At 39.0% G+C, this 26,598-nt stretch overlaps 1 protein-coding gene across 3 annotated transcripts in view; it reads left to right on the top strand.

The window, feature by feature from the left end:
• Positions 1–26,598, top strand: part of cntnap2a (contactin associated protein 2a) — a 322,102-nt gene that overhangs the window by 278,265 nt on the left and 17,239 nt on the right. For all 3 annotated transcript variants that reach the window (XM_017428430.3, XM_037973045.1, XM_037973044.1), the window contains exons 18-22: positions 301–471; positions 9,794–10,012; positions 15,209–15,445; positions 20,568–20,801; positions 21,038–21,171. In XM_017428430.3, coding sequence (XP_017283919.1) covers positions 301–471; positions 9,794–10,012; positions 15,209–15,445; positions 20,568–20,801; positions 21,038–21,171 — 995 coding nt within the window. The remainder of the gene's footprint in view (positions 1–300; positions 472–9,793; positions 10,013–15,208; positions 15,446–20,567; positions 20,802–21,037; positions 21,172–26,598) is intronic.

Raw genomic sequence — 26,598 nt, 5'->3', positions numbered from 1 at the left:
AAATAAACACATTATCCCTCTCTGCCTTCGGCGACGAGCAATAAAGAGAGACTTGTGGGTTTTGAAATATTTTTATAAAGATTAATAATCAGTAGATTAATAAATATGAGATACTTTATTGGCTTTGAATGAGGAGAAAATGTATTTATAGTTATGTGTAATAACAAATTTCTACATTTAAGTTATTCTTATCAGATTAGAACATCTAATGAAATGTTTTCTGTGTAAAAGGGAGGATACTGTAAGTCCTGGAGAGAACTGTTTTCTTATATTTGTCTTTTTCTGGCTTTTCTTTTACAGATAACTACTGGAATGCTGCATCATTCACCACTCCGTCATCCTACCTACATTTCCCCACTTTTCAGGGAGAGACCAGCGCTGACATCTCTTTTTATTTCAAGACGAGCGCTCCCTACGGCGTCTTTCTGGAAAACCTGGGCAACACGGACTTCATCCGCCTGGAGCTCAAATGTAAGACACTTCTGAGTGGCTCGGTGGCTGCATGAGAGTCATTTCTCTGTGTGTCTGTCTATACTTGTAAGTTGAATCTTTATCTAGTGGAGTGTGTTGGTTTGACAGTTTGGGGTGTACCCCGTAACACACACACACACAGACACCAGGCTTATGCAAGCACACACCAGGAACACCCATTTGCCTTCCTGATTATTACACACACTTTGTGTGATTGCAAGGGAGAGCAATCATTTATTTAAGGTAATTGGTGTGCACAATAATTATGTCCATTATGAACCTCTGTTTAACCATTCAACCATTTTCAGAAATGACATAACACAAGTCCTTGTTCATACATACTCTTTCTCTCTCTCTCTCTTTTTTGTGAATAGGGGCATTTTAATCTGTGGAAAAAATCACAACCTTTTCCATCACGGCGCAGACGTACAGTCCACCCACACACACTGAGTGATGCAGTGCTGTCTGTGAACAGAGTAAATGTCTTTGTATTTCAGTGTTCACTGGGTACATCACTCTGAAGAGACAAAAAGTCTTTTCCAGACAGAGACTGTCTGCAGGTTCACATCAACTCCTCTACTATTCACACATAAACACACTCGGGATTATCTAAAAACATCTAGCACTCATGTATTCAATTATAATTCACTCAAATATAGTTTTTTTGTGCTTTTTTCGAATAACTGGAAGTTAGTTTTAATAACCAAATGGCTGACAAGATTAAAAAAAAAATGTCAAACTGCTATAATCAACATGAACAAATCCTCCGTAGGGTTTCAGCTGCAAGGTGGGAATCCTATTGATGTAGAGTGTTTTAGATGAACTGTCACAAAATCTGCAATGGATTCATATTAAACGTTTCAGGAATTTTAGTTCCTCAAAAATCTATTTAGGTATAGAAACAAGCACCTTATGGTCTTGGTTTCTGCAGCAAAACCAAAGTTATGCATATCACCCGCCACCAAATGTAAAAGGGCGATGATGTTTTTGCACATACCTGTGTTTGCATGTCTGTTTGCAAAATAGCCGATAATCTACTGGACAGATATTAATGAAACTCCAGAAAGGAAACACTGGATGTGCATCTACAACTGATTACCAGCTAACTGACCTTAGCAACATAAAACTGGCTATAACTCAGTTACATCTACAGATATTGGATTAAAATTTGATGTGGCGGGATAATGACTTGAGGTAGAATGGTCATAATGCTGCCCCTTCTCATCAGAAAATGATCTCACTTTAAAACTCTGGCATGAAAGGTTGGGGGGTGATATGCATTTCTTCAAGAAATGCTAGGTCTCTAATTAAAAATGTGTTTCTGAAATATAAAAAGCTGCAGCTGTCTCAGCCTTCCAATGGGATGCCTTCAGCTTTGTGGTGGTGTGGTGGTTAGCGCCGTTGCATCACAAGGAGGTCTCAGGTTTGAGTCTAAGCCGGTGTGTTTCTGTAAGGAGTTTCTCCTGCAGACCAAAAACATGCATGTTAGGTTAATTGGCAACTCTAAAATGGCCCGAGGTGTGCGAGTGTGTTGCCCTGTGATGAACTGCTGACCTGCAGCACTTAACACCTGCTGGAGACAGGCACCAGCTCCCTGTGACCCTGGACAGGATTAAGCAGGTACAAAGAATTATGAGGTGATAATAAGAAAACAACAAGTTACTCTGAGAGATCTGCAAAAAAAAAAAAACTTGACAGGTCAGAGTTAGTGCTTCAGAAAGTATGACCTAATCTAGGGTGTGAAACTACCTGAAAGCTAATTAAACCCTGGTTTCAGAAGTGGGAAAGAACATATGAAAAATACTCCTGAAAAAGTTTGATAAGGGGGTTTTTGCAACTTTAACATTATGCACGTGCACACCACCAGAAAGAAGTTATTGTGCCTCAGTGGGTGGAGGAAAACTATGGAAGAGTTTAAGCATGGAAACTAAGCAACATCCAAATTTAAAGAAATTTAAAAAGAGCTATAAGGACGTGATATTTAAATATAAATATAAAGATAAGGAGTATGATGCATTCAAGGAATGATTATTTAGTAAATATATAATTGTGTATATGTGTATAGATATAATTATGTACCATATAATGATTATGATAGTTTTAACTTCTGTCTTATTTAGCGTATATGTTCTATATATTATTGCATTGAAGTTTATGTTTTAAAAAGCAAGATTGTAATAAATTGATAATTGGTGGAGAAGGGGTAGGATTTAATAGGTATATACTTCTTCCCAGCCCTTTTTATTTTGCAAACTAACAAATAGATATTATGTGCAGTTTTTACTAATTATATATAAGTATCTATTTTGATTTGTTTTGTTTTCTTGTATTTTTCCCCTATCCGTTTTCTGCTATCGATTCTTTTCTTATGATTTACATGAGCAAAATAATTTGTTACAAAAGAAAAAAGATATTTGTCATTACAGCATGTGAAAGAAGCAGACAATTAGTTTGCATCAGTAATTATGAGACAGGTATGTGTTAAATATACCGTCTGCATAAAAGACAAGACCTATAATTTCACAGAGGAGCATCGCAAAGACCTGTCAGTGGTTTTACTGAAAGTTATCTATTTTTACCCACAAAGCTCTTTGTTTTTGCAGCTAGACACTCAGAAACATGTCAAGCGAAATAATTCAAAGTAAGGTTTAAAAAACAAAAAAAAGAAGAGGAAAAGCAAACTTTTTAAACACTAAACAGGAGGACAGATTTCGCTGCTTTCGAGTCTTTTTTGAGACAGACATGGGTCTGACATGTCACATAACAGGCATGTATAATCTGTTCCTGTAGCTCAAATGAAATTTTCTGCTCCTGTAGTGAAGCCACTCTCACCAAGAGTTTTAAAATCTCTTCAAATTAATCACAGAGCTGCACTGTGAAGGAGATTCCTGGCACAGCTTGGCTGCGTGGTTAAGTGCATCTCATTGTGATTCTGAGGGGGTTTGAACATTCAGGTCAGAGTTTCTCCCGGACCATTTCCGGGTGGTGTGGCTGCCATTTTGTATCAAAATGCAGACCAGTTTACACCGTGAGGATGCTGTAGTTACCCTTTTCACTAAATAGTAGGTGAGCTTTTAGCACTTGCTGTCTAAAAGCTTCAAAAGCTTCTTAATGGTGTGACTGCTGATAGGCATTCACATTATTGTTTTCTGTTTTTTTTTTTAGTCTGACTACTTCTGCATGCTTTGTGCTTTTTTTAGCCATTCATATAAAATGTTGAACCAACTCAGGTGATGGATGCTACGACTCTTTGTTTTTATAAGTTTAATACTTTTTACCTTTATTAACAAATATTTTCTCCATTAAAAATACATCAACATCATTTCAGTTCTTTCAATCTTCCCTTTTGAAATCTGCTTCAGTTTTTTTTTCATCTTATGTTACTTTGAGCTGCTATACTGCTTGTTTTGGCTTTTAGCAAGCATTTTGCTGCTTTTAGCTTTAAACTGGCCTTTTGTTATTTTTAGTATCTAACTAGCATTCGGCTGCTTTTGGCTTTTAGGCAGCAATTTGCTCCTTTTAGGTTTCAGCTTGTGTTTTACTTCTTTCAGCTTAAACAATTTAGTTTCAGCTTCTTCAGCAGATTTCAGCAAACTCATTCGGCTCTTAGCATTCAGACTGCATTCTTACAGAAAACGTAGTTTCTTTAGTTTGTTGCAATTCCTGCTTAAAGTCAAATTCATGCTTTTTTCAGGCTTTTACATATTTATTCTTGCAAAAACATACTATGTGCTGTCATTATTATGCATGCAAATATTGAGAGAGAATACTTTTAGAGGCCTGATGTTTTGTTTTTTTTTCTCCAAACTTGTGAAGACAAAGACTAAGTATTTAGACAGTAGCAGCTGCAGTGTGTTTGTGCGTGCATGTGTGCGTGTGTGTCTCCCAAGGCTTTTGAAATGCCCCCACATTGATTTTTTTTTTTTTTCCCCATCCTCTCTGCTATCATCTTGCGTTTTGCCCCGCAGCACACATTTAGACACACAGTGGCAAAATGACTCGTATGCACACTCGCACACTTAAACACACACATAATCTCTGCCCTCTCGCTGGTGCAAAACTCTATCTGCTACAATCCAGCGAGGGCATGAAATGACAGCATTAAACCAGAATAGCACGGCTTTGCCATCGCAGGGGCTCAAAGCGCTGAAACACACCCTCACTAAGACACTCACAAAACCCTGCAAAAAAAAATAAAATAATACAAGATTCTTCCATCTCAGCAGAGTCAAAGTTATATTCCTCTTTTAATCTTTATAGTAAAGGATGAGATTTTTGAGAGGAAGCACTGACATCTTATTCAGAACTATCTGAACTGGGCTGGCAACAAATGAAAAGTTGCTTGACTTTTTTGAATTCTCTGCGGCTCGAGGGAAAGTATGTTCCATGTGCTACTTTTTGAGTTCTCAAGAGGCTGCATTCCTCATGTCTGTCTTACCCGGAGGGTTAAATTTTATTCAGGTATCCAGCACAGGACAGCTTCTTCTTACTGGACATCTTGGCTTAGAAGACTGTCATTGTCCAAACTGTACAACCAGGTCGTATCGTTTTCTCAAACTCTGATTTGATAAAAACTATTTCTAGTTAAAACTGAGGGTGGAAAAAGCAAACATTTATTTTAAACCTCCACCAAAAAGGTCTGGATTATATGCATCTTGAGCATGTGCTTTTTATTATAATAAACATAAAAAAGTTGCATCTAAAGAGCCATTTTGCATCTATATGGCCTGTAGCCATAAGCAGTAATGTTTGTGCCTGTGTGCATGTGTGTTTGTCTGTACATTTAGCAAAATATCTCATAAATTACTGAAGGGATTCTAAAGAAATTTTCAAAGAGTAATCACCAGCCTGAGAGCTACAACTGATTAATTTTTGGAGTAAAGTTGATTCAAGAGGGTCGCTATAGCGAAGTGATTTTAGCAAACATAAAAATGACCATAAACTGGTCAGTTTTAGAGATATTTAGCTTAAATTTGGTGTGGCAGTCATTTACAACACTAAGCAATCATGCAAGATATTGCATGAGGTGGCACATAATGATATTTTAGGGTTTGACTAAAACAGTTTCAGAAGATGGTCTTAGTTTAAAACTCAGTAATCCTTCAGTGCCTGTTGCCCTTTAATTTTTAAAGTTTAGCTTGAAAAGTATCAGGTTGACTGTGCAGATTCAAATTTGATTTGTGTTTAAATCCTTAAAGGGTACAGTCTGTTCTAGCTGCCTTTTCAAGCAAAAGGCTAACAAAGCAAATGAGACAAACAACAAAGAATTAGTGAGTATAACAGAAAGGAGATGGAAGCAATAACACTCTGCCAGGCGTCTGAAAATAGATGAAGAACAGCTAAATTGAACTTCACATTAGACAAACACGCAAGTACACATATCCTCTCCCACACACATGGTGATCTTTTCACACAAAGACATCTTCTTCACTATTTATCATCATTCGCTTGTGCTGTGCTGCCGCATAATTTAAAACCTGGCTCTGTCAGCCTCCGTATGAAACGATAAATACAAACCCAAATATCAAAAATAAAAAGCCTCCAAGCTAATGCGAAGGTTTATGCACACATGCCGACTCAAAATTACAATTACACACACACATTTACCTCGTGACATCCCTCTCAGCCGTGCAGATAAATGAGGCGTGCTCTGTGTTCTTGGGGGACTCCAGTTTTTATTTCTGCCTGTGGAAAGAAACTTGTAGGGCGTGCACTTTGCTTTGCACCGATGATGAAACAACATACACACACAAACACACAGAAAAACACAACGTTCACTGTTATTACACTGGCTTTCTGGAGCTTTGTTTTTAGTCCTATAAAACGTGATTTGTGTTAGGCTTTTTTTCAGAATTTAAATTAAGCTACGTCGCCCCTCCTATCCTTGAAGGAATGCAGAGATTTAACTAAGATTATCTTATGTTGGAAAATGATGGAGCTGTAGTCAATTTGGTCAAATATTGTAATAACGTTATGCATAATATTGTGCAATATTGCAAATATGTGTTAATTACTCTCAGATGCGACCACACCAACTTTTAGCTTAATATCTGCTAAACCGACTGAGTACTCGGCACATTCAGACAGACTTCAGCGAGGAGACATTTTCTCTGTAGTTATTTTTATTTAAGAAGTAATAAAAAAGGGAATAGATGAGTGAGTGAAAAAGAGAAATGAGTTTGAGAATCTTTAGGCTTGGATCACCTGAATGTTTCATGAATAGCCTTGAATTTTTAACAAGAAAAAGTGTTGAAAAAAAATTGATTCATTCATCTGCCTTTCTCCTTTTAGACCCTTCTCAGTAATGATGCTTGTTCAGAAATACTGTCAGCCAGTGTTTTTGTTTGTCCCTGACACTCAAGCGATAGATCAGCTTCAGACTCTGTATTAGTCACATATTTAGTTAGTGCAAGATTAAAAGAGAGACCTGGCTTCAACTGGCAGCTAGACTGGGAATCTGAGGAGCTTTGTGTGTCACAGAAGAAGAAGAAAGGATGCAAGCAGGTGCATGTCAGGCTGGAGGAGTTTGAAGAGGAGATGTCTCTTGTTGCTGTGGCAGCAGATGAATCATGAAGTGCTATACCCTCCATCTTAAGTTCAAACAGGAGGGTGTTTTAGCCTGCCTAACACTGATACAGCTTTAATGAAAGCAGGTGACAACAGGCACCTATGACAGAACTTCCCCTCAGCTGAGGAATTCATGAGTTACAGCAGATCAGTGAAATGATTAAAAACAAATAAGAAATAAAGTTGGGGTTTTTATATAAATATAAAAACAAAAGCAAAAGCAGCAGTGGCAAGACATAACACATCCCAATACTTTCCTGGTACTTACAGGATATGTACCTGTTACACAGCAGGTACATCACCTGTCTGTACACAGGAAATACCCAGTACATACCCAATATGTACAAGGTTTGGACATTTTGATTAGGAGACAAAGAGACAGGCTACATTTACACATCTGTTAAAACCTGTTTAAAGATAAAATAATGATAGCTTCTGTGGTAAATTACCATTTAAAAGGTGACACAGTGATCTTTGCAGCAGTGTTACGTGTGTTTTTGAAAATTTCTCTCCCTCAGAACAAAATCGAGTGATGGGCATGTTTAAATGAATCATATTTACTAAGTTTTATGCTGCAATTTGCTGTCAGTTCTACTAGTTTCTCCTTAAACCAAATCTTACGTCTCACGACTCTGCCAGGCATGACGCAGCACCGTTGGGAATCAGGGCAGAAGAGTAGAGTCTCTTAATGTTAGTTGGAGTTTCACAAGAAGACATAATCAGAACAAGTCCCATTCACATTGTTCTCAATTTACCAGATGATTTATGAGACGACCTGGAATTTTTAGTTAAAATGAGACATGTGTTGTGGACTTCTGATTATTAACAGACAAGTTGTGCTAATTTAAGCTGGTTTAACATAAGTTTGTTAATTTATGTGTTTTAAAACCTCATTTACAGAACTGGCCTTTTTTATTCAGTCTTTTTATGGTTTGCAACCAGAAGGTAATTTGCCTTTTATTTTCACTGTTTAAAAAAAAAAAATCTGCTCCAAATTGCTAAGAAAATAAGAATGAAGTAACAGCTAAGGAAGGACAGAGTCAAGGGCAGCTGCAGTGGGTAAATGAACAAGAGCAGAAAGAGCAGGCAGCACAAAACTAAAGTTAAAGCAAAATGAACAAACTCGGAGAACAGAAAAACCTAAAAATTTGCACGGCTGGAGAATAGAGGGGCGGATGTATGATGAAAGATATAATTAGAAGAAAGTGATATGAAGGAAGAAGAAAAATATCAGGTCTATTGACCAGGCAAAGCAAAAGAAGAAAATTCATTTCCCTATTGACCACTACATAAAGTTATTCACTGAAACATTGAGGCAAATGAAGCCATAATGAACCAGTAAAAAAGAACTATTTATTATCAGTATGGCTGCAGCACGCTGGGGCCAGCGGCAACAATGCGGCACCAGGAATGCACAAGGATTACTAAAAACCTATAATATGTGAAAGCAAAACTGTTTATCAGGCAGCAAAAATAAATCTTTTTATTGTTGTTTTGACCCCTCGCCTCGTGCGGAGTCCTTAATATGTTGGCTGCAGCGAGCGTTCAGAGAATTAACAGCTGCTCCGAATCTGACAGCTGAAAAAATACGTATGAGACGAGCTGTTCAGCTGCAGCATGTTTCTGCACAGAACTGTTTTTTCAGTCATGCATCCTTTTTGTGTCCTTAAACATCTGGCTTTCGAAAGGCTAGGTATATATCTGCATCAATTAGACAAAGAACTGCAGATAAGATAAACTGTTTTCTGTCACAACGAGCACAGATATAGTGTTTATACATAAAATCTATCAAAATCTGTATAACAGTAACTCCTGCACCATGAGACCAGAAACATCTGGAATGGGCATCTCTGAAAAACCATTAAAAGTCTTCCTTGAAGGAACGCCCACTGCGTTCCATGCCAAAGTTTCAGACTAAGATCGTTTTATGTTGAGAAAATCTTGAAAATAATTATAGTTGCAATGTCATGCTATCTTGTGAGATATCACACTCCGGGTATGTGTTGAAAAATATTCTCAGCTACTATCACACCGAATTTTAGCACAATATCTGTTAAATTGACGGAGTTATAGCCATTTAGTCTTTTTTAAGGTCACTCGGCTGTGGCAGTGAGCTATTTTGGTAACAGACACACACAGAGAGAGACGCAAGCAAAAGCCTTTGAATTCAGAGCGATAATTAGATGTTTACATGGCCAGGGAATAAGGAATCTGGAATATCACTGACTTCCTTTGGTCTTCTGAAGTATCAAAGGAATTAAAGAAATTAGGAATTAAATTACATGATTTCAAAGAAAATAAATGACCATTCTTGAGTTTTAATCTCCCATAACGTAACCTACACACACACACACACAACCACTCACAAATCCAGTCAGATGAAGATAATGAAAGTTTACGTTACTGAATAAATAGAGACACTATTTCTCTGTTTTCCATTTATTCCCTCGACGGATGGCTTCTTGATCCCCAACAGAACCGGGGAACGCTGCAACACAGCGTCTTGTTATGCAAAACCAACAGGTCCTGACACCTATCGACGGCCTGTGGGATTAGTCCCGTCCAAAGCTGTGTGTGCTCTAGTATCTCTAAATTAAAGTCTCTACAAGCCAAACGAGCTGCTCTGAAACAAATGAGCCATTAGATTACAGACTGAATGCTCATCTACCTACAGAGTAGATGAAGTTTGGGGATTCAGAAAGCTCCAGTGCTGTCACGTTGTTTATATAAGATTTGTGTCTCTCTCTTTCTTTAGCTCCTAAGGTGATCTCCTTCTCCTTCGATGTTGGAAATGGACCTGTGGAGCTAACGGTGCACTCAGCTACGCCTCTCAATGACGACCAGTGGCATCGCGTGATGGCAGAGCGTAACATCAAAGAAGCCGTCCTCCAGCTGGACCAGACGTACCGGACGTCTCAGCTGGCTCCGGCACAGGGACACACACGGCTAGAGCTGTTCAGCCAGCTCTACGTGGGTACGACACAACAAACACACACACACACACACACACACTCTAAACAATTAACCATCGTGTGAAGGACAGTTCAAACATAAAAGACCAGTTTCCTGAAGGACAAATTACAGAGTCACTAATGCACACTAACATTAGACTCTTATGTCTTTCTTCATAGACTTTATTTTCAGTAATGGTGCCCTTAAATAAAAACAGCTGCAGTGGAAGTGTTTGACTGTTTTATATGTTGAATATGTGGTAGCTTTACAGAAAATTACATCCTTACAGCTTAGCAACAGCCATCATTAATTAAGTTACACACTCACACACACTTAAACACACAGACGTGTTTCATTTGCACACACAGTGGCCTACGCATATTCTTGGAAAGTCATCCACATTAGTAATAAAAGTTTTAATAAATTTAAAAGGGACTTTCTTTTAGCTGTCATTTCTTAGCTGACTTTAATACTTTAATCAGCATTTATATTATTGTGGATTAACATTACAAAGAGATTATCAGACAGAGCAAGTTATGCTTTAATATTGCTGGAAAAGTTAGCTTTTGTCCTGATGGCTGTCTGTGCAAAGCCTCAAGCTGATCAGGAGTTCAAATGACAGAATATCTGTCCGGTTTCCTTTTTGTGATTTTCTTTCTGTTTCATTTTTCCCCCTTTGTGCTGAGCTGTTAGTGCTCCGCTGACCAAACGCTAGAGCTAAAAGAGTTTTTAGGGATTTGTGGATGGAAGAAAAAGTGCTGAGGCGAATCATGGACTTCCTTATATCTCGTGGAGAAAGTTATGCCCAAAAGAGATTGTTCCGAATTCCAATCAGGCATCCCAAAGTGATAGCATTAACACTCCTGATCCTCGTCTGTTATATAATTTCTTCCTCTCTCATCCCTTCTGCTGATTGTAACATCCTCACCTTATCATGAACCAAGTGTGCTTTGGTATATTTGTGCTGTCGTTGAACTAAACGGGAAGAGGCGAGAACAGCTTTGTCTTTGCGGAACATGCAGGTTTAAAACCAAGAACGTATTGGCTTCCAGATATAGAGCTTTCACCATCACGTATAAACCAGTCTGTGTTTACTGCCTTCGGGGCTCAGGGTGTCTTCTCCTGCTTTTTTTTTCAGAGTAAGCAAGTGAAGGATTGCGAGTAAGCAAAGCCCCGGAGGTGATCGCACCCTCTCATATCTGGTCGCTAATCTCCATTTAATCCTGAATAGAGCATCGCCTTGAGAAGTTACAGCACAATACATAGGAAGTGACCTGATCACTCACAGGAAGAGGTCTACATTTGGCCTGAAGATAACAATCTTATTGTGTGTGATCAAGAGATTTAGAAAGAGGAAAGTCCTGCAGGCAACAAGATCCCCTTGATTGTACCTTACAATGGCACACTTTGGACCCCTATATACAGCCGGTCGCAAAAGTATTCATCCCTCTTGGTAAACTTTCTGTTATGGTGCCTTACAATCTGGAATTTTAATATAGTTTTAATTTGATTAAAAGCAATCAATTTTTCAATAATACTTTACATGAATGAAGTTAAATGGGGGAGAAAATTTGTTAAACAAGATCCACCTGTGAGAAATCTGTCAAATGATCTAAACCCATCAAATGTTAAACACCTGATGTAACACCTCCTAGAATCTACACCTGTTCAACGCCTTTAAGTATTAAAGGCAACAACCAAGTAAGAGACCTCATGAAGACCAAGGAACTTCACACAGGTCAGAGACTAAGTTGTGGAGAAGTACAGATCAGGGTTAGTTTATCAAAAAATAAAAAAATCTCAGAATCCTGAACATCCTGGACTAAATGGACTTTGAGTCAATTAAATCTAATATTATAAAACTGAAATATGATGCCATGACAGCAAACCTGCCAAGAGAGCGCCGTCCACCAAAACTCCCAAACTAAACAAGTAGGGCATTAATCAGAGAATCATCCAGGAAGCCAAAGATAACCCTGTTGGAGCCGAGCAGCTCTTCTGCAGTAATGGGAGCCTCTGTCCATAGAAACAAACTGCACAGAGCGGGGTTTCATGGAAGACAGGCAGGAAAAAAAAACTTTGTTTAAAGAAAAAAAAAGCTGGCCTGTTTGGAATTTCCTTCTCAAGCATGTGAAGAAGGTGCTGTGGTCTGGTGAGAACAAACTTAAACTTTTAGGCCATCAAAAACATCTCCATGTCAATGACCTCCCATCATGCTAAAAACATCATCCCTACAGTGAAGCATGGTGGTAGCAGTGTCATGCTGTGGGGATGTTTTTCATCATCCGGGACTGGGAAAATGGTCAGGGTTAAAGGAAAGATGAATAGAGGAAAACACAGAGAAATTATTGAAAGGAACTTGTTGGAGTCGTCCAGAGATGGGACGGAGGTTTACCTTCCAGCAGGACAGCCGAAGCATCACACCAGTGGATTAAGGAGAACCAGTTAAAGATCCTTGAATGGTCCAGTCAAAGCCCAGACCCTAATCCAAGCAGCACCGGTCCAACATGAAGGAGCTGCAGCAGTTTGGTCATGAAGAATGGACCGGTGGTGTCCAATCCTGGTCCCGGACAGCCACTATCCCGCATGTTTTAGATGTTTCTCCGCTTTGACACATCTGATTTGAATAAATGAGTGATTAACAGGCATCTGCAGAACTTGAAGATCTGCTGAAGAGCAGGCCCTGAAAACATATGCTTCCACCATTTTACACCGTTTTATAGTTTTAAGAATTATTTGAAATTATTCCACCATTTAAATTTATTATTCTGGGGTTTTTTTGAGAATTATTACTTGTAAACAACTTAAAAACCCATTTAAATTCCAAGTTGTAATGAAACAAAACAAAAAGAATACATACATAGTGCAGTTGTCTCTGGTTTTTATTTATATGACTGTTTCAAGTGGGGAAAAAAACGATGCAAGCCACTAACTTGGAAAAAAGCCACTTTCATTTCTGCTGCAACAAATTTTCTTTAAAGAACAAATTAGCCCTACAAAGAACCACTTTAAATGATCTGCTGTGTTTCCCACAAGCACACAGCAAAGACATCAAATATGTGTCTTTATTTTGCCTACCTTGCTCGTATATTTGTCTCTGTATCATCCTCTTCACTCCCTCTTGATCAATATGCTTCTTGTCAACCGTTTGATTGCTTTAGTGTTTACTGCACAGTGGCTCATTTGCTCTAATGGCCTTGAAAGTAAATGCTACACCGTCAGCCTGCTGTCATTTACTTCACACTGTTAACTTTTAGCTTCCTATACATGCACATAACTCAAAATCTTACAATGTTTTATCACTTTTATGCCACCATCTGTATCTGGATTTCCCATCTGGATTAATTCTCATCCTCACATATGTATTTATGTATGTTGGCCAATTTCTTTCATGTTCTCGTTTTGTTTTTCTTTTGTGCATTGCTTTTTCTATTCTTTTTATTTTTTTCATGGATTGCATTCTTGCATGTTGCTGCTCACTGCATGTGTGTGACTCCTGCCACAGGAAAACCAGCCTCGCTCACCTGCCAAGACAGTAGGTAACATTTATTCAGAACGTCAAACGGTGTTTGTGTTCATTCTTATTTTTTAAGATGCAGTTTTTAACAGAAGCTCAAAGCTGGTGTAAAATAATAACAGAACAGGAGACTTGGATTTCGACCGTAGGTCATTTTAATCATATGAACTTAAATATAATAAAACACTGAAAAGAAACATGGAGCACATATGTATAGCTGTATGTAGCTACTTTAATGTTCATAAAACTGTTCTTCAATGAGTTGAACTCTCTGGGGAAGCTGCTCTTGGTTAAATGGGTAGTTGTTTCAAATCTCTGCTGCTTGTACTTTTCTTTCATTGGTATATTTCAGATTATTTGGAATTGGGTTTTTTTCCTAAAACATTTTTTAGACTCAGGCAGCCACGATCTGTTTTCTGAAGCCTATGAAGCGCTGCATACATCTTTAGGCGCCGTTACAAAGGCGATCAGGTGTTTGATTTTCAACAACACTAAAAAATTCCTAGCTGCACTTAAATTTTCCATGGCACCCCGTGTGAGCTTGTGAGTTACACACTTTAGTCACTCTCCATCAAGCTCTATTAACGTAGTGTTTACGAGTCCTAGAGAAGCGATGCACCTGTGCGTCGGTATGTGTTGGTGTGTACGTGCCTGCCTCGGTCTCTGAAGGCTTCGGAGCCTGCTGTCCGTTTAATCAGAGACTGATTTAGCTCTGGGTAAACAGGTGGCAGAAACCTCCAGCCAATCAGTGCTACAAAATAGATTAATTAAGAGGTCTACTAAGAGTCTAATTCTTTATGAGACTGGAAAGCAGAGAAAGCAGGTGAAAACCCACCTGCATCCTTATTTGTGAATAATGTATTGGCTAGAGAGGATTGTTACACGTGGTTGTAATCTTACACACTGTAGCTCCTAAGATTTTAGATCTTCCTGCTTCCTCTTTACGTGAAAACGCTGATAAAGAAGGAAACTGTGTGTGTTCAGGTTTCCTTAGATGTTTTTTTTTTCTTTAATGGGCACTTTTCTGTAAGCCAGAGGATGTAATTTAGAGGTTTTAATAACTAAAATGTCCCGTGGCTCTTGTTAATGATAGCACCTGAGAGTTTGTGTGCATACTTGCATGTCTTTCCTCAGTAAGTATACTTGTGTATTTGATTCAATACCTGTAGGTGCATGTTTATGGGAGTGTTTATTGCTTTAGTCATTTAGGTGCAAATTCATCTATTTAACACTCCTACCTTGTCTAAGTTAATGGGTAGTTAGACTGTAATGGTGCAAGACCAGAATGACAATAGAAGCACTTTGGGAAAAATGGCTATCGACACCCCAAGGCTAAGCATTAATGTTTGTATTGACTCATTGAAATCAGGTACACCGTGTGTGGTGTGTTTTTGACGTGTTTGTTTGGAGCATGTAGTTTACCTGCATCTATTAGCGCGTATTTGCTTGAGAGATGTTCATTAACAAAGCGTGTTCATTAGGCTGTTCTAATTAGTGAAGGAATCAAACGAGTTGAAGGTTGTTTCAAGAACGACACTGCAGTCTGAGCGATTAGCATAACATCAGTGGCTTCCTCCCGGCATTAGGATATTAACGCTTCCAAAACTGATTAAAACAGAGCCTCTTGCATTCGAAATCACTTTCGGCAACCCTGAACTTTATTTGTCAACCCTTATTTTCCATTTCTTTTCTGCTTCTCAGGTGCCGCAGGGGGACAGAGGGGGTTCCTGGGTTGTATCAGAGCCCTACGGATGAACGGCGTCACCCTCGACCTGCAGGAGAGGGCCAACGTAACGCCCGGGGTGAAGCCAGGTTGCCAGGGCCACTGCACCAGTTTTGGGATGTACTGCAGGAATGGTGGGAAGTGCGTGGAGAGGTATAATGGCTATCTGTGCGACTGTACCACCACAGCCTTCGACGGGCTGTTCTGCACCAAAGGTGAGAGGCTTTTTCAAAAAAAACTGAAGCTGAATGTCACCGTACAGTCACTGCATCTCACAGTGAATCGTGCCGCTCTTCATCTTCAAAACCTTTAATTTAAAAACAAATGGGTCCTTCCCTGCAGGAGTTTTAAACTCATTTTATGGAAGATTTGGTTTCTGTTTCGCTCCGCTCACAGGATTTCCTTGTAGTCTCCAAAAGTGGCACTTCCTTTGTCTACCTTAACAAACTACCTTTTTGTTCTTTGGAGAATGATGCACAAGAGTCCCAAACTGTCAGCTAATGCTTTCACAAACCCATTGTGAGAGCATTTTATCATTCGCAGTGCCTCTTTAGTCCACGGAGTCGGAATCAAATAGCACCGGGATTACTGCGAGAGGAGTTATGTCTCAATGAGCTTCATTTTTGCTGCGCTTTGTGATTGTCCTCACTTCCTCTTTAGTCTGCAGCCGTCTGTGTTCAAAGTGTTTGGACTTGTGATAAAAGGCATTGATTGAGAGTGATATTGTGCTTACCCACCAATTTTCCCTGACTTCACGGTGCGCGCACTGAATGCTGATATTGTGCAAAGGAAAGAGCTGAGAGATCAAACTTAAAAAAAAATAAGAAATGATAAAAAAAAAAAAAATTGAGAAATTGCCATTTCATTGAACATACTGTGTGAATGCAGAGTTCTGGAGGACTTTTCTGAAATTTGCTGCAGACGTTGAAACTGAGTTGTCAAAGCTAAAAAAAAAACAAAAAAAACAAGCAGAACACTGGCTAAAAGTCAAAAGGAGCGAAAAACTATCATGAGGCTAGACAAAAATGACTACAAAGTAGAACATTTGCTAATAGAAACAAAAGAAGAGCTAATACCCGAAGGAAGCAGAATGCTAGCTAAAAGTAACAAATTACACTAATTAACTAATTAAAAACTGAAGACATCAAAACATTAGCTAAAAGTAGCAAAAGGCTAGCTTAAACTTAAAACCACCATAAAAAGACAAAAATAGAGCTAGTATGCTGAAGCAGATTTTTAAAAATATATATATTTTTGAAGGAATTGCAAGAAAAAATAAATGGATTTCTATGGAGATAATATTTGTAAATAAAGTTAAATATTTTGAAAAGTATAAAAGTTGCAAAACCCAAAAGTCACAGCACCCATGTCCCGAATGAGGTGAACATTTTGATATTTGAATGACTTCAACGGCATAAACTATCCCAAAGTAGTTAGATTGCAAAATAGATATGGGAAAAATAAAAAGGAAATCAATAGTGTGAATGCTGAGTCAGCGTTCACACAATAAGAGAATAAATAAAAGTGACTTCCACAAGAGGTGGAAAGCTTTGATCTTCTGAAGATCGCATGCAAGAAATGTCACACTCGAGCCCTGCCTCGGCTCTATTACATACTGCTAAAACATCATGTTTGTTTCACAGGGATTCATTAGATACTCCATTAAAGTTCTTCTTTCCAGAACAAGTTTTCATAAAATACTCCGGGGAGGGGAGCAGCACTGTTGTCAGAGGCGTTCTGCTACCTCCCAGTCAGAGAGTTGATCTCCGACACATGAATTAATTTGTTTCCTAAAGTTGAATGGTGTTTTCCCCCTGCGCTCTTGGCAGTGTGTGTGTGTGTNGGGGGGGGGTGACAAGATGACAGAAAAGCAGTGTGTATCTTTGTGTGGGTGCCTGAGTGTGCGTTTGGAAGGGGGTGACAGTGTGCTGAGAAATGCCACCATAAGACAGGAAAAGACCTCCTTTGATTTCTGTCATAACCAATCAAGTACTTCAAGATTTAAAGAATGAAGATTAGCCTTCTGCATGCGTGAGAGTGATGAGTTTGTGTGCACGTTATGGAGGGGGGAGGGGGTGTCGGAGGAGCAGGGAGTCAAGGAAAGGGAGAGAGCACACCCTTGTGTCTGTTTGTTTTCATGCATGTTTCTTCACTGTTTTATTTCCCTTTAATGCATGTTTTAACATTTCTTATTATCATCACCTCCATATTTTTTTGCCTCCTTCATTTTTCTTCCTTGTTTCTTTTTTCCCCCCTCACTCCCTCTTTCATTTACCACTTTTTCCTCCCTATCATCCCAGGGAGTGAAAAATGCATGAAGTCAGCCATAATTGCGTAGTGCATTTCCATTGTATCCATATTTACACGCCGCTCAGGGGACCCTCCGGTGGTGTTATTATTCGCTCTCATTCCTTTGCTTTGCTGCCCTCGGGGGGGTCACATGTACATACATAAATGAACACACGTGCACAAGCATCACACGTTCATATTAGCTCTGCAGGCTTGGTCAAAGTCCCTCTCGAAATCTAACTACACACAGACACGAAAATACACACGCTTCATCATTCATTTTCATGTTTACAGAGAAAAACGTGTTTGTTGCCACCGAGGCTTGGGGCTGAGAGCCTGAGTCTCTTACTTTTCTGGGCAGGTTGCTTATAAGCTATTAAGAAAACGCAAAGTACTGGGATGTTTAGCCTTTTAAACTAAAGAGATCAGCAGGAGTGAAAACACTTCCACGAGCTCTCTCTAACCTTCTGAGTGGCAGACTGCCAACCGGCCACTCAAACACCGCAGCAGGTATGAAGCATGAGTCCAGATCTGTTGCAAATCATTTTTAATCTTTTATATTTTGCTTCCAAGGAGCCATACTTTGCTATAATCTTTTAAAGTGGTCTTAATGAATGGTTCTTTCACCTTTCTGTTAAAGTTTTTCTTTGGACTTTGGCTGCTTTTTCACACTTTTTCAGGCCTTGTACCTGATTGTAACACCATATTGAGCAGAAGAAAGTTTGGAAAGAAAGTGGACAAGAGACCTAAATAATTATCTAAAGCCCTGATTTTAAAAATTAGGAGACTTAGGACCTGAAAGAGGCATCATCCTTAAATTAATTATTTATTATATGTGAAGTTTTCAGCTAATTGCTCTTTGGGAATCACCTTGTTGCTTCTAAAATCTATGTGTCAAACTGGGTTATCTTTGGTCTTTATTATATATTTAGATTAGAAAATGGGAACAAATTGTGTCTTTCTTACAGGCCTCTGATAACAAAGTGCCTAAAGATCCTATTTAAAATTGATTGTTTGCTAAGTTGCCTGTTGTGTCGACACAACACTGGTTCATCCCTTGAGTTTAGGAGCCTTTTTATGCCTAAATGATTCAGAAGACAGAGCAGCAAATCAAATTTCTTCTAAATAGTTCTCTGAAAATGAGTGAAAAAGCAGCCAAAGCTTGAAGAATAAACTTTGAAACATTTTCAGAAAGTCTGGAGAGCTATTCATCAACACTTCTATAAAAGATTACAAGAAAGTCTGCCCCCTTCGAAACAAAAATAACAAAAAAAATACAATAAAATACAGAGTTGACTGAAGACTTTTGCACCACGCTGTATAGACCAGTAAATTCAAAGACATGCAAGCAGATATGTTTTGAGAGACCAGATTTATTGTCTGTGATATGGTTTGTCCACAGAGTGCCGTATGTTTTTGTTTCTTTTGAAATGAAAGCATGCTCCTCTGATGGAAATGCTGTTTAATGTGGTCATAGTTTCAAACCGGAAACAAAAAGTCCACGAGCTGTTAATGTGTCCATCAACAGGCTATAAACACTAAAAGCAGCTTTAGAAAACAAAGCGAGATGTGGACTATTTGAAAGCTCTCTGCTGGATGAGTACAAAGCAACTGACAAGACGTGTGTCTTCAGACTTGTGATGCATTTAAGTGCAGGCGGGATTCTGCCGTGAGGACATATCAGCCAAAGAACTCGCCCATTTTCTATTAATAAGGCTTCTATTAAATTTAAGTAATGTAGCATGAAGAATTTATCAGTCTGGGTCTGGTGGGAGACAAGAGTGCAGTGAAGCTTTATAAAACTTATATGAACGTGTTCGGTTGCACTTCTCTGTTTATTCGGGCTAAGGCAAACATGTCAGAGGCATATTCGATCGCGTTTATACAAAAACCTACACCTCTCTGTCTGTCTCCTTCACTGTTTGCACCCGTTTTCCAACCACAGTACATGAACAATGAGCCTAGTTGATGCAGGTTGTGGAAAAACGAGGTTGCTTCTTCCCACCGTTTGATTATGAGAATCAATAAGCCCCCTGGAATGGTTGAAATATGCCATTAGGTTTGTTAATGTTCTGGTAAATGGTGTATTGTTTGGCTTCAGATGCTGGAGAGCAGCAATTTAACACCCACTTTACTACACCTTCTGAACACAGTCATATTGATGCACAAGCTTATTCCCCTCAGGCTAAATATTATGTTTACCCAATTGTATCTTTGCATGTATGAGTCTGTGAGCGGCTGCTTTGGATATGATGCAAGGTGCCTTTCAGTCTTTAATGGGGTGAACACTGTTTCAGCATTCACACAGTTGCTTTTCCGTTTGTTTTGTTTTTGTTTATTGTTTTTGTTCTTTCTGTACATTGTTCACACTTTAACTACTTCTGCAGACTTCCTGAGATTTTTAGCCGTTCATGTATCAAATTGTTCAGCTCATTCAGCAGATGGGTACCTTTATATTTTTATATTTTTTCACATATTTAACTTTATTTACAAACATTGTCCCTACAGAAATACATGGAGATCTCTTTAATTCCTTCAGAAGCATTGTTCTCTTTGAAATCTGCCTCATTATACCTGCTCTATCATTGTCATTTTATGCTACTTTTAGCTTTTCGCTTGAATTTAGCAATTTTAATTATGAGCTATCTTATTGTTGCTTTTACCTACTGTTTTGATACTTTCATCTTTAGCATCAGTTAGCTTCTAGCTAGCCTTTACCTACTTTTAGTTATTAGTTATGTTTTGCTACTTTTAGCTTTTAGCAAGGCTTCTTATGTTTTTACTTTCTCTTTTATTACTTTTAGATAGACTTTAGCTTCTCCTACTTTTAGCATTTATCTAGGATTTTGCTTTTTTTAGTTATTGTTCTGCTTCTTTTAGCTTTAACATTCAGTTTCGGCTTTGTCATTCAGTGTTCACATTGCCTTTTCACAGAAAATGTGATGTCTTTTGTTTTGGTTTTTTTTCTTTGCTGTATTATCCAGGTGCACTAGTGTCCCATAAATTTGTGTGTAACTTTTCCATTTTCCTACCTCCCATCTTACTCAGACGTCGGAGGGTTCTTCGAGGCGGGAACATTGGTCAAATACAACTTCATCCCTGAGCCCGTTCCAGGAGCCAGTAGGGATACAAAAGCCTTGACGCAGCAGCTGATGCCAAATGAGGTGAATCTGACAAAGGAGGAAGTGGCCTTCAGTTTCAGCACATCCAACGCTCCGGCCATCCTCATGTACGTGAGCTCCAAGACCCAGGACTACCTGGCTGTGGTGTTAAAACGCAACGGTAAGATTTGCAGATACAGAACCTCACTAGATGAAGTCTGCGAAGGCTGACCAAGTAGAGCCATTTCATCACTTCCAGAGGAACTGACACAGTGATAGAAACGAAGCAATAAAAATAGACTCTTCCATCCAGCCTTTTAACAGTCGATAGTCACAATAAAACACAGTAACACAAAATCAAATTGCCAAATTTACCCATAGCTTAAGTTTTATTTCCCTTTTCTTGTGTCTCTGCAGGTTCTCTGCAGGTTCGATATAACCTGGGGGGTCTGAAGGAGCCTTTTGCAATCGATGTGGACCAGCGGGACCTGGCCAATGGCCAGCCACACAGCATTAACATGTCCCGTCACAACAGGAGCATCACCATCCAGGTACACACATCTGAACCCTCTCCTGCACAGACTGGAGGTTTTTAGTCCACAGTCAGAGCAAGAAGCTTCTGTTTCAACATCCTGCCTTTACAAGGTGGACAGACTGCCATACAGCTGAAAACACAGAAAAACGTACACACATTCTCTGCACTATCTCACAGGCCCAGACACTCTTAAATTGATTGTTTGCAGTACATCCAGAGTGTCCTGTTCTCTCCTCAACCTGTCCTTCTCCACTTTTAATCTACTTCCAGTGAACAACCTAAGTATAGTAACAGAGAATGGATCGATCTGTGTGTGTTTACATAAGAGCCGTTGTGCGACTGTAACTGCATCCGTTGCTGCTTTAAGCACAGATCGAGTGTGTGTGTGTGTGTTTGTGTGAGACATGTTTTGGGTTGTGATGTCCTTAGGTTTTGCTCAGTTTATTGGAAATCAAGTTGAAAGCTGCCATTGATTGTTTTGACTGAAGATCCAGCTTCTGGCCGAGCTTCAGCAACCTTAATGGGTTTGGGTCAAAACTCCGAGTCAGGCTTTAGGAACGTGAATTATCTTTACGCTGCTTATTTTCTGCCTGTGAATATGTCCTGCTGTGTCATTCGAACTCCCCCGACGCTTCAAATCAAGAATAGCTGAACTGATGGTTTCTGGAAAATCTTATGTCTGTGTCTGCAAAGGGTCCAGGATCTGAGTGAGCCAGTTAGAAAGGTATTATTTGACGTAAGCAGGATCTGATCTTACCTGAAGAAATTAAAGTTCTGTTCTACAGTTCTTCAGCTTGGGTCAGACGGTCTCCTGGATCAGAACCTACCTCTCAAACAGACCACGGTCGTCAGTCAGTCAACAGAAGAGTTTTCCGTCTGAGTGCTGACTGCACTCTCACTATTATGCCTCACCTTGTACGCCATACATTTCCAGTCCTGGCATCTGAACAAACACTCAAATTACTCTGCAGCTGTGCAGCTGGGGGGGGGGGCAGACAGGACAGAAAACCAACAGCCATTTTGTCCCACAGAATAACCCTGTCATGAATGTGAACATAACAAAGGAGATGATTGCAGATTCAGCGTTTGCAGCAAAGTGTCGCACAATTTTAGATGTTTTCTACAGCCGAGTGTTTGGTGCTGCAGCATAACACTCAGTAACTGAACAAAGTGTTAAAAACTTTCAGCTGGAGACTGTTCTTCAGCCACTTCTGTAACAACAGAAGAAAGTTACAAATCTGCTTGATATAATGGACAACACTGAACCCCCTCTATGCTGATTAAACAATACTGCGATAATTTAATGGTGGAAATGCCGAGTCAGCATTCACACTGTTGTTTTCCGGGGTCTTTTTTTGCAATTTACCTGCTTCTGCATAGTTTGTGCTCTTTTAGCTATTCACATATCAAAACATTCGGCTCATTCAGGAGATAGGAGCTAAGATATTTGTTATTTGTGTACTTTTCAAAAATATTTCACTTCATTTGCAAATATTTTCAGCACTATTCAGATCTCTTCAATTCCTTCAAAAGAATCTCGTTAAATCTGCTTCAGCATTCTTGCTCTGTGTAGCCACCTTATTGCTACATTTAACTTCGAGCTAACCTTTTAATACTTTTAGCTTTTATTATGAATAATGCAGCTTTATTCCTACAGTCTGAATTTGAGGTTTTTCTTGTTGTGGACACGAACAAGTTGCCGTTTCTTTTATTGTTGGCGGCTCGTTTTCACCTTTTGGGTTCTTGCTCAGTCAGTTTTTGATTCCATGCTGTGCTTTTGTTGAGGCCTTTACAGAAAACCTGATCAGGAAGAGCCAGTTTGTAGGCAGCTTATTTTTATTGTAGATAGATAAAGTTCCTTTTTATTCCTCTGTAGCCCGCTGCAGCTGTGCGCCTCCCTGTAATACTTTCCTAAAGTCTTGTAAAAGCTGTTGAGGCTGAGGCAGTGATCACGATGATTAATCTTTCTTGAGGGAAACAAAATCTGGCTTAGTTTGGCTTTATTTATGGAAAGGGGGAATTCTACATCCCACGCTGCTGGTTTCATCACTTTAATTGGAACCTCTGACTTCAGGGAGCCTTCTGAAAATTTGTCAGCACTTTTTTTCTATCCTGCAAAAGGAACGATTAGTCAGCACATTTACAGGGCGCTTAAATTCATACATTTACAGTAAAACACGTGGCAGAGCCAGTGAATGACACCATTAAACATAAAATATACAAACAGGAGGCCTTAATGTTAAGTTAAGTTTGCCAAAGTATGAAAGTTAATATAATGAGTTTGGCTTCAGTTCTCAAAATGTTTCTCTTCTTCTTAAAAGTTTAAAAAGGGAGTCAGGGATCAAAACAGAATCATTAGATTGTTGCAAACATGCAATTCTTGCAATTCTTAGTCCTCTGATCTCTGTGTATTTCTACATGTGGAGACTTTCCCCGAATTTCATCACCTGCGCGCATAAACTGCAATTAAAATTTCAGACAAAAATAAAACAACTGACCTAAACAATCAGCTGAAATGATCTATCTGACACGTCAAAAAAAATCAGTATATACATTTACTTACTGCATTTCCTTAATGTGTTTATATTGATACTACTGAAACTAATAATTACTAAAGTATGCAATTAGTTATGAACTTTACCTGCATTCTGGATGTCAGGCCTCACGGTACACTTAAACATTAAAGAGTACGGAGAATGAGGACAAACACCAGAGGGCATGGTGCACTAATTCAGTTTAAGAACAAAAGGAATTAGCGAAGGAACTGTGGGGGGAAGATTTACAGGAAAAAGAAAAAAGATTAGGTTTGAAGATACGGCATTAAAAGTAGAGCCTCCAGATGCATTACAACGATAACTTTGATGAGTAAAACTTTTTATAATTTTTCATATATTGCTGCCTCGGGGCGCTTTTCAAGGTGCAAACCTGCGAGTAACATCCCGGCGTAAACAGACACCAGCAGGTGTTTATGCTATAGAGAGACGCTCTCCTCGCTCCTCGCCGACTCGTGCTCTCACTGATGAAACGCAAAGATCAGGTGATCAGCAACGTGAGAGACGTTTAGCGTGACTGGCCAGGAGGAAGCACGGACGCACACACAGTCCTGTGAGTCGTTAATTCTAAAATACACCATATGGAAACATTTCATCTTAAAATATATCTAAAAACGCAGTCTGCTACAGGTAAAAAATGCTTAATTTTTATTATCCAGACATTAAAGAAGAAACCTTAATAGGATTATATAATACAGCCTGGTATTATCTTGAATTTTTGAAGAGGACGTGGTTTAATAACTTGTAGTTTAGAACAATAAAAGGCTTAAAATTTATAGCTGGATAATAATCCAGAGGAGGGGCGTGCTTATTAACAGTGTCACTATAGAAAATAATAACAAAGGGAAAGATATGAAGTCCAGCAGATCCCATTTTTATTTTAGATAACAAAATGAGAGAAATGCAGAGATGAGACTGAGAATCAAAGGTTTGTCGAAGAGCATGACAGGAAACTGAATCCAATTTTCTGAGTAAAAGAAAAATGAAGTCTTGTTTTTTTTTTGCAACCAGCAAGAATATCTTTAAAACTCCTACCTCCTGCTCATGGTTACCTTACTTTTATTGCCTTCTGTTGCTTTTAATAGTTTTTTATGTCTCCTATGTGTTTTATGCGATCCACACGAGGGAGGTAATTTTGTTGTACATGGTGCAACGACAATAAAAGAAATGAAAGCATTCAAACAGGTTAATGATGGGGGCAGAGGCGAGCAGGAGGACTAGGAAATAAAAGTATTTCATAATCCTGAAGCCTCCTTCCTGCTTACGTTGATTCGTGTGTCAACACAGGCACCTGCTGAAATGAGCACCAAACGTTTGGGTTCTTAAAGCCGTCCGCGAGGTCTCGTTAGGGCAGCTCGCTATCAAAGGCACAGATGAAAATGAGTTTCCATCTCAGCATCTCTGAGATGAAAGTGAGGACTCCCTTCAGGCGACAGACATCTCATCTGTGAGCCTCCTTCCTCTCCTCCTCTCCTCTCCCTCAGCAGTTCCATCACGACCGGCTCCAGCCGTGAAAAATTCTTTAACATCAATAGTGAGGGTAATTTATTCAAGGTGAAAAGGGGATTATTGCATTATTTTTGCACTTACCGTACAAATGCTGAGTCAGCAGTCACACCTTTGTTTCCTGTTTATTTTTCTGTGTTTTTTACAATCTAACTGCTTCATACTTTGTCCTTTTTTAGCCGTTCATGCATCAAAACGTTCAGCTGTTATAGAAGCTAGATGCTATAACCTTAGGGTTTTTCTAACTTTTATACTTTTCAAAATATTTACCTTTATTTACAAATATGTACCCCCTTAGAAATAGATTGAAATCTGCTTCAGCAAACTTACTTATATTAAAACTTACTTATATTAGCATATCTATTTTTGTTTTTAGATTTAAGCAACTATTCTGCTACTTTTAGTTAGCCTTTGGCTCATTTTAGCTTCTGGCTAGCCAATTTTGATACTTTTAGCTGGTGTTTTAATACTTTTGGCTTTCAGCTAGTCTTCTTTTAAAAAAAACATCCTCTTTGAAACTTGTTTCAGCATTCTTGCTCTTTTTTTGTTTGTTTTCTTGTTTCGTGTTTAGCTACCATTCTGCTACCTTGAGCTTTTAGCTAGCATTTTGCTAAATTTTAACTTTAAGATAACATTTTACTGTTTTAGCATTTAGGTAGCCTTTTGCTACCTTCAGACAACTACTTTCGGCCATCTTTTTGCTGGTTTTAGCTAGCATTTTGCTACTTTTAGCTTCTAGCTACATTTGTCTACTTTTAGCTTTTATGCAGCCCTTTTCTACTTTTAGTTTTTTTGGTAGTGTTGAGGTCAGAAAAACTCACAGAAACCCGGAAAACCTGCTAGACCTCCTCACTCGAGATCGAAAAGATGCATGGAGTCAGAGAGTCAAAAAACAGCCAAAGAGTCTGCATTAAAGCTTGAACAGAGTTTATTTACTTTCAGCGCTGAAAGGAGACGCCTTGCCAGAATAATAGGAAAACCCAAGTCACGTCTGATCGAGATCTCTAACACATAGCAGTTTTAACATGCTGCCCCACCCACAGATGCTACATCACACACCATGGCTCATCTTCGTCTGGACATCCGTCTGGGACCAGATATGGAGTTGTTTTCCTGTCTTCTGCAGTCGGGTTTCTTCAGGATGGTTTCAGTTTTCTACTGAGCTGACTCCCCCAGTCTCCGTTATCTTGTAGCCGGTGCAGGCAGTCACACACACCATAAACTCACATGACCTCAACCATCAACATGTTAATACATTTGATTTAATTTACACGTACATTAATACATGTTTCTATCTGGCAAGAGCGTCTATTTTACAATTTCCCCCTTTTGGTCTCTAAAAGAGACCACCTTCAAACACAGCTCTCTATCCCTACTAGGTGCAG

Source organism: Kryptolebias marmoratus, linkage group LG21 (genome assembly GCF_001649575.2).
Source record: "Kryptolebias marmoratus isolate JLee-2015 linkage group LG21, ASM164957v2, whole genome shotgun sequence".
NCBI classification, from domain to species: domain Eukaryota; kingdom Metazoa; phylum Chordata; class Actinopteri; order Cyprinodontiformes; family Rivulidae; genus Kryptolebias; species Kryptolebias marmoratus.
This window is presented reverse-complemented; position numbering and strand designations above follow the sequence as displayed.